We start from the raw sequence: 14,309 nt of genomic DNA, 5'->3' as shown, positions 1-14,309 counted from the left end.
TATTTATAATGTACGAACGTGATAATTCTGTATATTGTAATAACGTGATAGTATATTATTAGAACAATATACTTTTCTATTTTTCTTTTGCCTGGGTGGCAGCTTTTCAATGTGACCTCACAAAATTATCCCGACTACAACAACCATGAAAAGAGTTGGATGGACTTTGCTGCTCAATCACAGCTGTCTGGTCAATGTTTTTCATTAGTAATTTAGCAAAGTTGATGGTGTGTGTGTGTCTGTGTGTGTGTAAGACAGAGAGGGAGAGCGAGGGACAGATTTTGTATGATAAGCTTCATGTTATGGACGCACAGTTTGATCACTCAGGTCGCATCAGAGCATCAGGCCGTATAGTGTGAGACCTGCATCGTGACCTATGAACTTCTAACCTCTGCGATTTAATTGTACAGTTTGAGCAGGAGCTGAATAACGTGACTGAAAAAAATCGCAGTGTCTGCCCAGCTTAATGCAGACTGTTTAAATTAAACAAGCTGCTGTTTCACATAATAAACCCTGTCAGCCGCAGTGTTGCTTCTGTTTTAACAGTTAAAGCAGTAGAGACGAGCTGTTTACATGTGCGTGAAACTCTAGCGCCAGGCTAGCTGTTAGCTTATAGCTCGCGCTAGCTAACCAGCGAGCAGTTAACAGGACAGCTGAAGCTGCACAAAACACACAAACTTGTCTCTCTACAATGTAGCGCCGAAAACATGACTCGCAGCTCGAGCTCGACACATAAGACTGACATCCAGCTAACCACAGCTAAAAGATATTTAGAGAAAACTTACCGTTTCCTCAGGTTACACAGCTGAGTTGTTTCACGCTGAAAAGTTGTTGTTTTGGCTCTCACTGAAGACACTGAAGACAGAGCTGTTCATTTGTGCTGCTTTTAAGCGAAACATTCTTTGTATGTGAGGAAAATGCTGTTTATCCTCTTCAGCTCTAGCGTAGACTCTGCCATGTTTTCATGTTTCTTCTTTCCGTGTGTCCGCTACGTTGAAACGCTTGGGCCGCTCTGCCCGCCACGGTTTCAAACTGGTCATGTGACTGCATGGCCACATCTGATTGGTAAAAAAGTTACCGGAAACTCCACTGGCGGCATGTTATCTAATGTGTTAAACCAGCGGTCCCAAATCCCCGGGCCTCGGATCGGTACCGGTCCGTGAGTCGTTTGGTACCGGGCCGTGAGAGTTGAGGCTCAGGTGTGAAATGTATAGTTTTCAAAGTTTTTATCGGTTTTCAGCGTTAGTTAGTTAACGATAAAAACGATAACACGGTTTTCCTGGGTCTTTTCACGTGTGTTATGTAATAGGTTTGTAGCTTGAACCTATTCGCTGGAACGTTGAAATATAAGACAATATAATCACACAGCAAGCAAGACACGAAGTAGGCAAAGGTCTTCATGTTTCTCGTGCACGGGAGAGAACCGGACAGACGCCGTTCCTTCGCTTGACCCCAGTTGCTCTCGTTCGTTCTCCCGTAACACTGTTGTTTTATTGAGGCTACATGAATATGCATAGGTTCATTAACATATGATGTCTACATACACACAAAGAGTACCGTGTGTGTGTGTGTGTGTGTTACTGCTGATCAAAGGGTCCTATAACATGAAAGCACAAAAGCAAACATCCTTGGTCAGGAAGAGGGTAGCCTCCCCCTCACCCTAGATGGTTCACCCTAGATAACACGGTGAGGAAGTCCAGCATTTAAAGCACTTAGACTAGAACAGACGTAGCTACGTTAATCCTACCATAAAACAATAAGACAAGGTACGACCTCTCTCGTGCTCCCAGAGTGCTCTCTAATGCACACAAAGTTTGCAGACTATCACTACACAATTGATTATACACCTCTAAGCATATATGGTTAAATATTTCTAAGCATAAATGACAATCAACAATACAAAACCTAACATTATGAATAAATTTTCTTTTTTCGGTACCAGTACTAGTTTTATTTAGTTGTATTTATCCACGACACCTTAAAGGCCGGTCCATGAAAATATTGTTGGGCATAAACCGGTCCGTGGCGCAAAAAAGGTTGGAGACCGCTGTGTTAAACTAATTATTTTTTAAAAAGTAACGAGTCGAATTTTGCAAATGTAGCAGAGTAAAAGTACCGTTTCTTCTTCATAAATGTACTCAAGTAAGAGTAAAAAGTATCGTGCAAAAAGGTACTTTAAAAGTACTTTTTTTCAAAAACTTACTCAAGTAAATGTAACTCGTTACTACCCACCTCTGCTTACATACCTGATGTCACGAGCTGAAAGCAGGGACTCAAGCGCAGAGCAGGTTGATGTCTCAGAACACGATTTATTTACACACCCGTGCAATAATATATACAGTGACGGGAAATTCAGGGTTCCAGGGGGCGGCGGGGGCCTGGCAGGAGGACACAGCGGGCTGGAGAGCACCGGCTTGACCTGGGACACATGGAAAACATTGTGAATCCGCATGGTACGAGGCAGCTTGAGGCGAACGGACACAGGGTTGACAATGGAGTCTATGGGAAAGGGGCCAATGAACTGAGGTGACAGCTTCTTAGACTCCGTCCGCAACGGCACAAAACGGGTAGACAGCCATACCTGTTGACCGATGGAGTATTCAGGGGCCGGCGTCCGGTGACGGTCAGCGAGGGCTTTGTTGCGCTCCTTAGTGCGGAGTAGAGCGGCCCGAGTAGCACGCCAGGCCCGGCGGCACCTGCGGAGGTGAGCCTGAACAGAGGGGACAGAGTGCGCACCTTCGACAGCTGGGAGCAGGGGTGGTTGGTAGCCCAGGGATGCCTCAAAGGGTGACCTGCCCGTGGCGGCGGAGGTGTGGCTGTTGTGGGCGTACTCGATCCATGGCAGCTGTTCACTCCAGGTCGATTGATTGTGGGAGGCAACACACCGGAGGGCAGCTTCCAACTCCTGGTTAGCCCGTTCGGACTGTCCGTTGCTCTGTGGGTGGAAACCAGAAGAGAGGCTGACCTTGGCCCCCAATGCGGTGCAAAACTCCTTCCATACTCGGGAAGTGAACTGTGGTCCCCTGTCCGAGACAATGTCCTCGGGGATCCCATGGAGCCTGAACACATGTGAGGCGAGGAGCCGAGCCGTCTCCAGAGCCGTAGGGAGTTTAGGAAGGGCGACAAAGTGTGCGGCCTTAGAGAAACGGTCGATGATAGTTAGTATGGCGGTGTAACCTGCAGAAGGAGGCAGTCCAGTGATGAAGTCCAGCGCGATGTGTGACCATGGTCGAGCCGGCGTAGGGAGAGGTAGAAGATGGCCTGACGGAGGTTGGTTTGACCGCTTGTTCTGGGCGCAGGCGGGGCAGGCGGTCACAAACTCCCTGGCGTCCCTCGCCATGGTGGGCCACCAGAAGTAGCGTCGAAGGAAGGACAGGGTACGGAAGACCCCGGGGTGGCATGAGAAACGGGCAGTGTGAGCCCACTGGAGTACCTGGGAGCGGACCGCCGAAGGGACGAAGAGGCGGCCCGTTGGACCGGTCCCAGGATCCGGTTCAGTCTCTTGTGCCTCCTGAATGAGGGATTCAATCTCCCAGGAAACGGCTCCAACCACCCAGGCCGCCGGCAGAACTGGTTCGGGTACCGACTCCTCCTCCGTGGTGGAAAACTGCCGGGACAGGGCATCCGGTTTCACGTTGCGAGATCCGGGCCTGTAGGTGATGGTGAAATCAAAGCGAGCGAAGAACAATGCCCACCTGGCTTGCCGAGAACTGAGGCGTCTGGCCGAACGGATGTACTCCAGGTTCTTGTGATCCGTCCAAACAATGAATGGGTGAGCAGCCCCCTCCAGCCAATGTCTCCATTCCTCCAAGGCGAGTTTTATGGCCAAGAGTTCCCGATCCCCGACGTTGTAATTGCTTTCTGCGGGTGAGAGACGGCGAGAGAAGAAAGCACATGGGTGAAGCTTACCGTCCACCTGTTGTGAGAGAACCGCCCCCACCCCGGAGTCAGAAGCGTCGACCTCCACCACGAACTGCCTTGTGAGGTCCGGCTGCCGGAGGATGGGCGCTGAGGAAAACCTCTCCTTGAGCTGAACGAACGCTCGCTGAGCGGCAGGGTCCCACAGAAAAGGAACCTTCGGAGAGGTGAGTCTAGTGAGAGGGAGAGAGATCTTACTGAAATCGCGAATGAATCTCCTGTAGAAATTAGCGAATCCCAGAAAACGTTGCAGTTGGCGGCGATTAGGAGGGACTGGCCATTCAACCACCGCACGCACCTTCCCAGGGTCGGTACGTAGACTCCCGTTCTCAACTATATAGCCCAGGAAAGCCACCGCAGGCGCGTGGAACACACACTTCTCCCCCTTCACAAACAGCCGGTTCTCCAAGAGGCGTTGCAGGACCTGTCTCACATGCACCTGATGCTCCGCGAGTGACTTAGAAAAAATGAGGATATCATCCAAGTACACAAAGACACAGCGATTAACAAAGTCACGAAGCACCTCGTTCACCATGGTCTGAAAAACAGCGGGAGCGTTGGTGAGGCCGAAGGGCATAACAAGGTACTCAAAGTGCCCCTGGTGAGTATTGAAGGCCGTCTTCCACTCATCCCCCTCCCGGATGCGAACCAGGTGGTAGGCGTTGCGCAGGTCCAGCTTAGAAAAAACAGTCATGCCCTGGAGCAGCTCAAAAGCAGAGGAAAGCAGCGGCAAAGGATACTTGTTCTTGACAGGTTGTGGGGGGGAAGGGACCGCGCCCGATCCTTGCAGAACACGCCACGCAAGTCATGATAGACCCGCGGAACCGCCGAAAGATCTGGGGGGTCGGACGGCGAACCAGAGGGCAGAAGCGGAACGGGCGCCGTGGCCGCCCGAAGGCAGGACATGTGACAATTAACACTCCAACCCAGGACGTCACCCTTCTCCCAGTCAATGTGCGGGTTATGGAGCACAAGCCAGGGGTGACCGAGAACCAGCGGAGTGAGTGGAGCCGTGAATGCAAAAAAACAAATCCTCTCCGTGTGATTGCCCGAGAGAGACAACGAAAGGAATTCCGAGACATGAGTGATATCGGGCAGGCGGTGACCAGAGAGCGCGTGCACGCGGAGAGGGCGTGACAAGGGCTCCAAAGCGATGTTCAGCTTGGCGGCGAGCGAGGTGTCAATAAAGTTCTGCTCAGCCCCAGAGTCAATGAGTACTGAAAGCGAGTGAAAAACAGATTGTACTTGAAGTTTGGCCGGTAAGAGAAGTCTGGGGAGAGGGTTTTTACTAGACAGATCGCCCACCAGCACCCTCTCAATCACTGGCGAGCACGCCCTTTTGCCAGCGTCGGGCACGAGGAGACAGAGTGACCCTTACGGCCACAATAGACGCACTCACCGGCGGCCAGACGGCGCTGGCGCTCTGCAGGCGTTAGCCGCGAGTGTCCAAGCTGCATGGGCTCCTCCTCATCACCGGCGTCAGAGTCACGCGGCCCGCAGCCGGCTGGAGAGGCCCCGTGATAATCCAGTGATTCCTGTCCCGTCCGTGTGTGCGCGCTCCGGTGTGCACGTACTCTGTCATCCAGCCGAACGCACAGGGTCATAAGCGCGTCTAGGGAAGAAGGCAGTTCACGAAGCATCAGTTCTTTCTTTATGTCTTCGTTAACATTAGAAAGCAAAGTACTTTTTAAAGCCTCCTCCCCCCACTCTGTCTGTTCAGCTAAGGTGAAGAAGTCAATAGAGAAATCAGCCAAACTCCGCTTGCCTTGTTTGAGCGCGAGCAGGCGCTGGCCGGCTGTGAGCGTGGTGGATTTTCTATCGAAGACGCCTTTGAACTTATCCAAAAAGTCAGAATACGTTATGTTAGGGTTGGCGTGAAGCACAGCTTGAGCCCAAATCAGAGCCCGATCCTGGAGTAGTTGAACTATATATGCAATCTTAGCACCATCGTTAGAAAAAGCTTGCGGTTGCTGACGAAACTGAAGGGCACATTGAGTGAGGAAGCCAGCACATTTATCAATTTCTCCGGAGAAAGCTTTCGGTGTGGGTAGAAATCTGTTAGCTTGGGAAAGTGAAGAAGCAGGAGGTGTGGCACTTACTGCTGAGGCCGAGGCTTCCTGGAGAGGAGCGGCGGCAGGTGGAATTGCCGGCAGGGGTGTTCGTTGGGCCACAGCCTGCGTGAGAGCAGCGAGCTCGCCACGGAGATGAACAAACATCTGTTTGTGTCGCTCCAGCATTGCGGCCAGGGTGGCGAGAGTGGGAGTGGAGGCCGCCGAGTCTGCTGAGTCCATTTCCTGGCGGGATGATTCTGTCACGAGCTGAAAGCAGGGACTCAAGCGCAGAGCAGGTTGATGTCTCAGAACACGATTTATTTACACACCCGTGCAATAATATATACAGTGACGGGAAATTCAGGGTTCCAGGGGATTAGGGGAAGGCTCTCTCTCTCTCACGCTCGCTCACGTCCTCACACACGTTCGTACCGCGGGGAGGTCACAGGTCCGGGAAGATAAGCTGGAACAGGGAAAGGGAGACATCAATCACAAATCACGAAGGCATAAAGGTGTAAGACCACGGGAGCTGGAAAGGTAGACTAACGTCAGTAGCGCAATCATCCCGCGATGAGAGGATCTGTGACCCAGCCTCAAATAGAAGACGGATAATCAGCTGATCGCCAACAGCTGTGAGAGCCAAGGGCGGGAGCCAGCTGTGAGCTCCGCCCAGGCAGAGAGATAGGGGGAGAAAGAGAGAAAAAACACAAGTGTAGCCTTGTGAGGCCGGCTGGGCAGGCACGGGGACCATGACACCTGATTTGTTTACGCATCAACACGATGATGTCACCACCAAACGTGAAAATAAAGGAGCTCTGATTCTTCTGTGCACTGATTGGCTCCGCAGGGTGCTGATGTCATCAAAGTACCCCGACGGCCTGACAGGACGTATCGAGTTTAACGACGACGGCGACCGGCGCTTCGCCACCTACAGCATCCTGAACTACCAGCAGAAACCAGGTCGCCTCGTCCAGGTTGGAGTCTTTAACGGAACACAGGTAGAGTACACCTGCTACACCTGCTGCACCAGCTGCTACACCTGTCTTTACAGCTGCTAACACATCTGCTGCACCTGTGTATACACCGTCAGTGTCACTGACGTCATACGTCACAGCAGCTCTCATTACCATCCAGTCAAACTTCCCCTTTGCTCTTGCTGCTCTCCTGTCACAATCACCCCTGACACTCGTCTCCACCTACTCCACCCTGCCTCCACTCTCTTCTTTACCTGTCTGTGAAGGGTTGACCACTACCTCTGCTCCCTATATGTCCACCTGTCCACCTGTCTCCCTCACCCTCACACCTCCACCCATCAAGCCTCTCACTGCAGATCACAGTGTCATCTGCAAACATCATAGTCCACAGAGACTCCTCCTGCCAAGCTCATCCATCAGCCTCTGTCCCCATACACCACCCTCACCGACGTCTCTCTGTCCCCATACACCACCCTCACCGACGTCTCTCTGTCCCCATACACCACCCTCACCGACGTCTCTTTGTCCCCATACACCAACCTCACTGACGTCTCTCTGTCCCCATACACCACCCTCACCGACGTCTCTCGGTGAGGGTGGTGATACTCAAAATATCACACAAATAAACAGTGTTTAGTTCCAAATAAAGATCCAAGGAGGAGGAATAAGCCTGTGACAGTATAAATCTCGCATGAATCAGTGAGTGCTGCAGCTACAGTCGCTGCAGTAGTTCACTATTGATTAAATGAGATGAATGTTTAGTTCGGTGACAGGTACGACGCCAGTCAGAGCCGAGCTGCTGAGAGAAACATGGTGTAGCGAGCGAGCATCCAGGCCTCCTGCCTCTTTAAATATGAATGCATAGATGCAGTATTGATGCTGTCATTTAGTCAGCCTGTCACAGTGAGACCTGCGTGCAACAACATCACAACCTGAGTGCTCACCGTGTGTTTCTGTGTGCCCTTCAGGTTGTGATGAACCCTCAGAGGAAAATCATTTGGCCTGGAGGAGAGACGGAGAAGCCAGTCGGATACCAGATGTCGACCAGACTGAAGGTAAAACCGCAGCTCGACGCGTCTGTTCGGTTCATCGTCTCAGAAATGTGATGCCGCTCCCTTTGCAACTTTTTATGTTGGACGTTTTTGAAGACATGAGCTCTGCAGATAATGATGAGTTGTGGTTTGTTGTTGTGTTCTTCATGAATCAGGTCAGATGTTAAGCCAAGCCACAGCATGAAAAATGCCTTTTTAATCTGTTACATTTCATTTTCTGTCCTGTGAATGTTTACATTTTCTATTGATGTAAAATGTGGAGTAGGCCAAGGCTCTGTATTTGGTCCTCTGTATTTCCATTGTATATATACATGTGGGCTGTATGACTAACAACCTACACGGATATTTCAGGGTTGTATTTAAGTTTGGAGTTTGAAAACGTTATCTAAAGACCTGGGCACACATTGAGGTGTGCCTCAGTTAACATATCACTTCCTATGCCAATAAAACTTCAAACAACCTGTCAGTCAGATTTCAAACTGCACCACTGTTATGGAGCATGATCACAGCTACGTCGTCAAACATTTATTTCTTGTAGGCGCTTAGAAAATGAGGGTATTCCTGTTCCATCAGAAAAAATATTTGTTTTCTAAATATGTTATTTAGAAACCAAATATTATTGATAGAAATTTAAAATAAATCACTCCTCTTATAGAAACGTATTACAAATAAAGTCTGGGTTTAACCAAAGATTTCAAAAGAAACTATGGCAAGTTTTCAGGAAACACTAGAATTAAACACAGAATAGTATCAGAGGAAGCACAAGTTGCAGGGCACAGTTAAACCTTTTATAGATGTGTTTTTGCAACATGACTAAGACCTGTCGAATGTCTACATTCAAATATGTAAAACTGAATGAGCTTTGTGGACCTTTAAGCCGTCACAACTGAGGTTTGTACAAACGATGAACTACGGCTTGGATGGGTGGGCTGTAATAACATTTATGCCACGATGACGAGCGTCAGCGTCTCCCAGATCGTTTGGATCAGTCCACGTCTCTGAGTGTTCGCTGTTTGTGTGCTCAGATCGTGACGATTCATCAGGAGCCATTTGTTTACGTGAAGCCAACGAAAAGCGACGGGACGTGTAAAGAGGAGTACACCGTCAATGGAGTCCTGATCAAGAAGGTGATCTGTACTGGACCCAACGGGACCATACCAGGTACGCTAACACGCCATCCTCCCAGACCCGATTTGTCCCGTTTTCTGTGCGTGTGTTTGTGCACCGTATATATAAAGTTGAATGATTGAAATGAGGCTGTGTTTATGTGTCCAGGTCAGCCCATCGTCCCGCAGTGTTGCTATGGTTTCTGCATCGACCTGCTCATCAAGCTGGCCATGAGTATGAACTTCACCTATGAGGTTCACCTGGTGGCTGATGGGAAGTTTGGCACGCAGGAGCGAGTAAGTGTCACATGACTGCTGTTCTGGTTTTGGAGATGACGAACGTCCTCCTGTTTGGACGTGTTGTCCTTCTGCTTTACATGAAAGACTGTATATCAAAGATGGACAACTTAATTGTTTAGTGTTTCCGTCTTTTTGGAGCTCGATGTGACGATGACGGGGGGTCTGACAGAGAGACTGAGCACACTGCACATTCATAGACTCAGTGTGTAGCCCCGCCCTCGATGCTTCCTCCTCCTTCCTCACTCTGAGTACATCATCTCCAAATTGAACATTCAGACCTGAGAGCAGCGACTTCGGCTCACTGAGCTCAGATCAGCCGAGCAGGAAGCTCCTTGTCTCACAGACTTGTATTCATAACCAGAAGAGGCGCCCCCTGCTGGCCACCTCCAGGATATAAAAACACATTAAAAATAACATTTTAAACAAAAAGGCTACATCCATCTTTTACATACAGTCTGTGAGTGTACCTGTACACCTGTTTGAATATTTGTGTGTGTCACATCAGCCTGAATAACTTCCAGGGGAAAGTTCAGCTCTCTGCTGTAATCAGAGTATCCTGATCCTGTAATCCTGTGAGGGATGACGGTCAGGCTCTTTGCAGCTGACTGTGCTCCGTCCCTCAGGTGGATCTGAGGCGTGGAGCTCAGGTGAGCAGACTGACGATGATGAAGGCGATGAAGGACGTGTGATCTGTGCCAGCACGTTTGCAGGTCGGAGGTTACATTAGATACTGAAACACATTAAAACACATTTCCATCCAGCTGCAGGCTGATGTTCGCAGGAGCGACGTCACGCACCAAAACAGCTTAGTTACAAACAGCTGTTCTGTTTACGTGGCAACAGTAACATGGCTGCTGAGGTGAGCTGTCCCAGCAGGCTGTGATTTAGCAGGTGTAGGTGATGGTCAGCTGACAGCATAAGCTCCACCCTCTCATCCAAATATGGTCCCTTCTGGAAACTAAAAAACAACATGGCGACAGCGGAGGCTCTGGCCATCTTTCATATACAGTCTGTGGAGTAGTAGTGGCACGTTGAGGAGAATTTCTGTGTGTGGATGTTGTTCTTGGCTCTGATTGGCTGTGTCATCAGTGAGCTGGAGTAATGTGATTACAGTTCATTCTCAAAAGTAAACGGACGGTCTCTGCTTACGTGTGGTTATCTGCGGCCTGATGATGTCATCGCCATCTCGCTCTCTCTGACCTGCTTACCGATTCATCCCCATCGGCAGCTCGTCGCCCAGGCTTGTTGCCATGGCGACCACCGCTCCGTCCCTGACTCCGACCTTGCCGGAGACGAGAGACATTTATTCATCTCTCTCTCTGCTGCTCGCTCTCCTTCATCGCCTCCTCTGTGCTCTGGATCCCCCCCTTCCTCCCCCCCTCCTCTTCCTCCTCTCTCGTCTCTTCACAGATTATTCACGCCTGAAATCTGCTTTATGTTCCACGTATACCCAGCTCCTGAAGGATGATGTTTCCTGTTTAGTCGATCACATGAAAGCATCTTGTTCTCCTTCATGTTTTATTCAATCTGAGCTCAGCCTTTAAAAATGCAGCCGCTTCAGACAAATCTGATCCTCCTTTATTATTTAAAGCCAGAAACTTCAAACCTGCCAATCAGGGATTCGCTGTGCTCCTCCCAGCAGATTGGCTCATCAGTAATCAATAATGTGATCAGGCTGGAGCTGCTGAGCACACCTCACAGTGTTTGTTGCAGCTGATGTGGGTTTGCAGATATTTAACCCTTTAACCTGCTGCAGTGAGGTCATGAATGAACGATGTAAAAGGAACTCAAACCTTCATTAACAGAGCTCCGCCCTCCCTCCCTCCCGCAGGTGAACAACAGCAACAAGAAGGAGTGGAACGGGATGATGGGGGAGCTGCTGGGAGGCCTTGCCGACATGATCGTCGCCCCGCTCACCATCAACAACGAGCGCGCTCAGTACATCGAGTTCTCCAAACCCTTCAAATACCAGGGGCTCACCATCCTCGTCAAGAAGGTGAGCGAGCGAGGAAGTGCAAACCACGATGAAGGTTCATGATGTGACGCTGTCACGACACAACAAAGCGGTGATGCTCAGCCTGAGCCAGCGTGAGAGCAGCAGAGAACCGAGGTTACGTTTCGTCACAGGGAAACAGCGATGTTGTGCAGTCCATGTTAGTTAAACAGTTCTGGTGTTCATGCACACGAGCTTGTGGTGCTGTCCCTACGGCATCCCTCACCCAGGCTCAACTGACCAATCACATGACTGTGATGTCATAGCCCAGGAGAGATAGCGAAAAAGACACAAATGCCTTTGTCTTCTAGAAGAAATCGTAAGCGATTAATTCAGGCAAAGCTATTATCGCGTTAGGTTTGCGGTTAGCCACGTTTCACTTTGCTGGTGATGCTTTTAAATAGTGTTAGCTAACTTCTTGGCTAATGCTAACTGAATGATCCGACAATGTGATTGGCAAGTTGTGATGTAAGCGACACCGACATGGAGATAACAGAGCACGTCACTTTCACAGGCTCTTGGGAGCCCCTGCTAGTGTGGGGGGGTCATCAGCCGCTCAGCCTGCAGACACCTGGGGCCAGGTGAAGATGGAGGACGAGGGACAAACTGTTCTCAGCAAAGTTCGTGTTGAGGAGTCGTACTCGCTCCCGTCTCCGGACTTGTTGGGCATGTGGCTGAAAGCTCAGTGCTGATTGTTACTGTGAGAGAAGCTGAAGTGAAGTGAGTGATGATTGGCTGAAGCGAGGAGGTGCTGCATGGACATTTGTGAAAGCAGAGCTGTAGGCCCCGCCCATCAGCGTGCGAACTACCCAGGTTTCTCGTTCTCACGCTGCGAGCCAAGCCAGACAAAACTTTAATTAGTTCATTTATTAAAAATAATCTTCATCAGTAAGAGAGCAGCTCAAAGAGTCTGGAACAGATTAAGACACATGAACATTAAAGGTAATGGTGACCAATCAGGAAGGAGCTGGCTTTAAGGAGGCGGAGCTAAAAGAGTTCAAACAGCTGATAAAAGATTCCTGCTCCAAACTGTCTCAGATAATGTTGGAAATAAAACTAATGACGTGTGTGTGTGTTCACAGGAAATCCCTCGCAGCACTCTGGACTCGTTCATGCAGCCGTTCCAGAGCACGCTGTGGCTGTTAGTCGGTCTGTCGGTCCATGTGGTGGCAGTGATGCTTTACCTACTAGACCGGTTCAGGTAAACCAACACCACGCCTCAGACCACGCCCCCGCCCTCCAAGGAGTCACTCAGCTGTAGACTCATGTTTTAAAACAGCAGCAGAAATCCCAAACTCCACAAAACGAGTTATTAGCTCATCCACGTGTTCGGTCGCACGTTCAAGCCCCTGGTCACAGGGGTGAGACGGTAAAAATGGCGTATTGGCTTTCAACAAAAACAGCCATTCCTAATGAGCGCTCCATTTGGTCTGTTACCGCACGTGAAACGTACATACACGGGACGGGTGTAGGCGGGGTTACATTACGACGGTGGGCGGGGCTTGAGAGCAGCCGTACAGAAGAATGACAACGAGGGTTTTTTTCCCAGTCTGTGCCCAGGGAGACACTTAAAGTCCTATCCTGATTTTGACCTTTGACAAAATCAGGATAGGACTTTTACCTGTGATGTAGCTGTGAAGTCTAACACAGCTGTGTGTGTGCAGCCCGTTCGGAAGGTTCAAAGTGAACAGCGAAGAAGAAGAGGAAGACGCCCTCACCCTGTCCTCGGCCATGTGGTTCTCGTGGGGAGTGCTGCTGAACTCTGGGATAGGAGAAGGTAAGAGGATGCTGAAGGTAAAGCCGGTGGCGAGACGCTGCTACCTGCTGACGGCACTGCTTCCTGTCTGCTCTGCGTGCAGGAGCTCCCAGGAGTTTCTCGGCCAGGATTCTGGGTATGGTGTGGGCAGGGTTCGCCATGATCATCGTAGCTTCATACACTGCCAACCTGGCAGCCTTCCTGGTGCTGGACCGGCCTGAGGAGCGCATCACTGGCATCAACGACCCCAGGGTGAGGATGCACTACGTCATCTTCACAGGAAGAGGTGGTAGTTAAAAGGATGCTATCTGTGTCTGATGCAGCATTCAGGGTCCTTATAAAGAGTCTGTAAAGCTAAAGCCTTCAGTCTCCTGAGACATGACACGAGTGGGTTCATACCTGTTGGTAAAAACTGGGCCTTTTAAAAAGCTTCAAAAGCAGGTGGCTCACACTCGATCGTCTGTCCAGGCGTCTGTGCCGTCCCTTATCACAGCCCGTCATTTGTTCCTTTTAAACCAGGAAAGTCTACAAAGACCAAACCTGGAAACCGCCCAGCTCTTCGTCTGTGAGAGGACGGTTTCCTGCAACGAGCTTCACCTGGACTGAAATCAAAGATCCAAATGTGTGAAATGATCTCTGAAGTCAGTCTGAGTGCACAGAGCCAGCTGGGGCTGGATATTCTGTTAGGACGATGAGATAAACCTTTATTGGTCCCACACGTGGGAAATGTGTCAGAGAGTGGACACAGAGCTGCGAAAATACAGAAAAATATAGAATAAAAACACTCAGAGCAGCGAAAATGTTTAACTGTCTAAAGAAGTGACAGTATACATGCACACACACACACACACACACACACACAGGTACACACACACACACACACACACAGGTACACACACACAGGTACACACACACACACACACGCAGGTACAAACACACACACACACGCAGGTACACACACACAGGTACACACACACACACACACACACACACACACGCAGGTACACACACACACACACACACACGCAGGTACACACACACAGGTACACACACACACACACGCAGGTACACACACACAGGTACACACACACACACACACACACACAGGTACACACACACACACACACACGCAGGTACACACACACAGGTACACACACAC

At 50.0% G+C, this 14,309-nt stretch overlaps 1 protein-coding gene across 6 annotated transcripts in view; it reads left to right on the top strand.

The window, feature by feature from the left end:
- grin1b (glutamate receptor, ionotropic, N-methyl D-aspartate 1b) overlaps positions 1-14,309 on the top strand; it is a 69,204-nt gene that overhangs the window by 35,619 nt on the left and 19,276 nt on the right. For all 6 annotated transcript variants that reach the window (XR_003273971.1, XR_003273970.1, XR_003273972.1 and 3 more), the window contains 8 exons: positions 6,817-6,967; positions 7,912-7,998; positions 9,021-9,156; positions 9,271-9,398; positions 11,233-11,397; positions 12,477-12,595; positions 13,059-13,171; positions 13,254-13,402. Coding sequence is in view for 2 of the 6 variants with exons in the window: in XM_026186175.1 (XP_026041960.1) it covers positions 6,817-6,967; positions 7,912-7,998; positions 9,021-9,156; positions 9,271-9,398; positions 11,233-11,397; positions 12,477-12,595; positions 13,059-13,171; positions 13,254-13,402 (1,048 nt within the window). In the remaining 4 variants the exon portion in view is untranslated. The remainder of the gene's footprint in view (positions 1-6,816; positions 6,968-7,911; positions 7,999-9,020; positions 9,157-9,270; positions 9,399-11,232; positions 11,398-12,476; positions 12,596-13,058; positions 13,172-13,253; positions 13,403-14,309) is intronic.

Source organism: Astatotilapia calliptera, chromosome 12 (genome assembly GCF_900246225.1).
Source record: "Astatotilapia calliptera chromosome 12, fAstCal1.2, whole genome shotgun sequence".
In the NCBI taxonomy this organism is placed as follows: domain Eukaryota; kingdom Metazoa; phylum Chordata; class Actinopteri; order Cichliformes; family Cichlidae; genus Astatotilapia; species Astatotilapia calliptera.
Note: the sequence above shows the minus strand (reverse complement) of the source record. Positions and strands in the feature narration are given on the sequence as shown.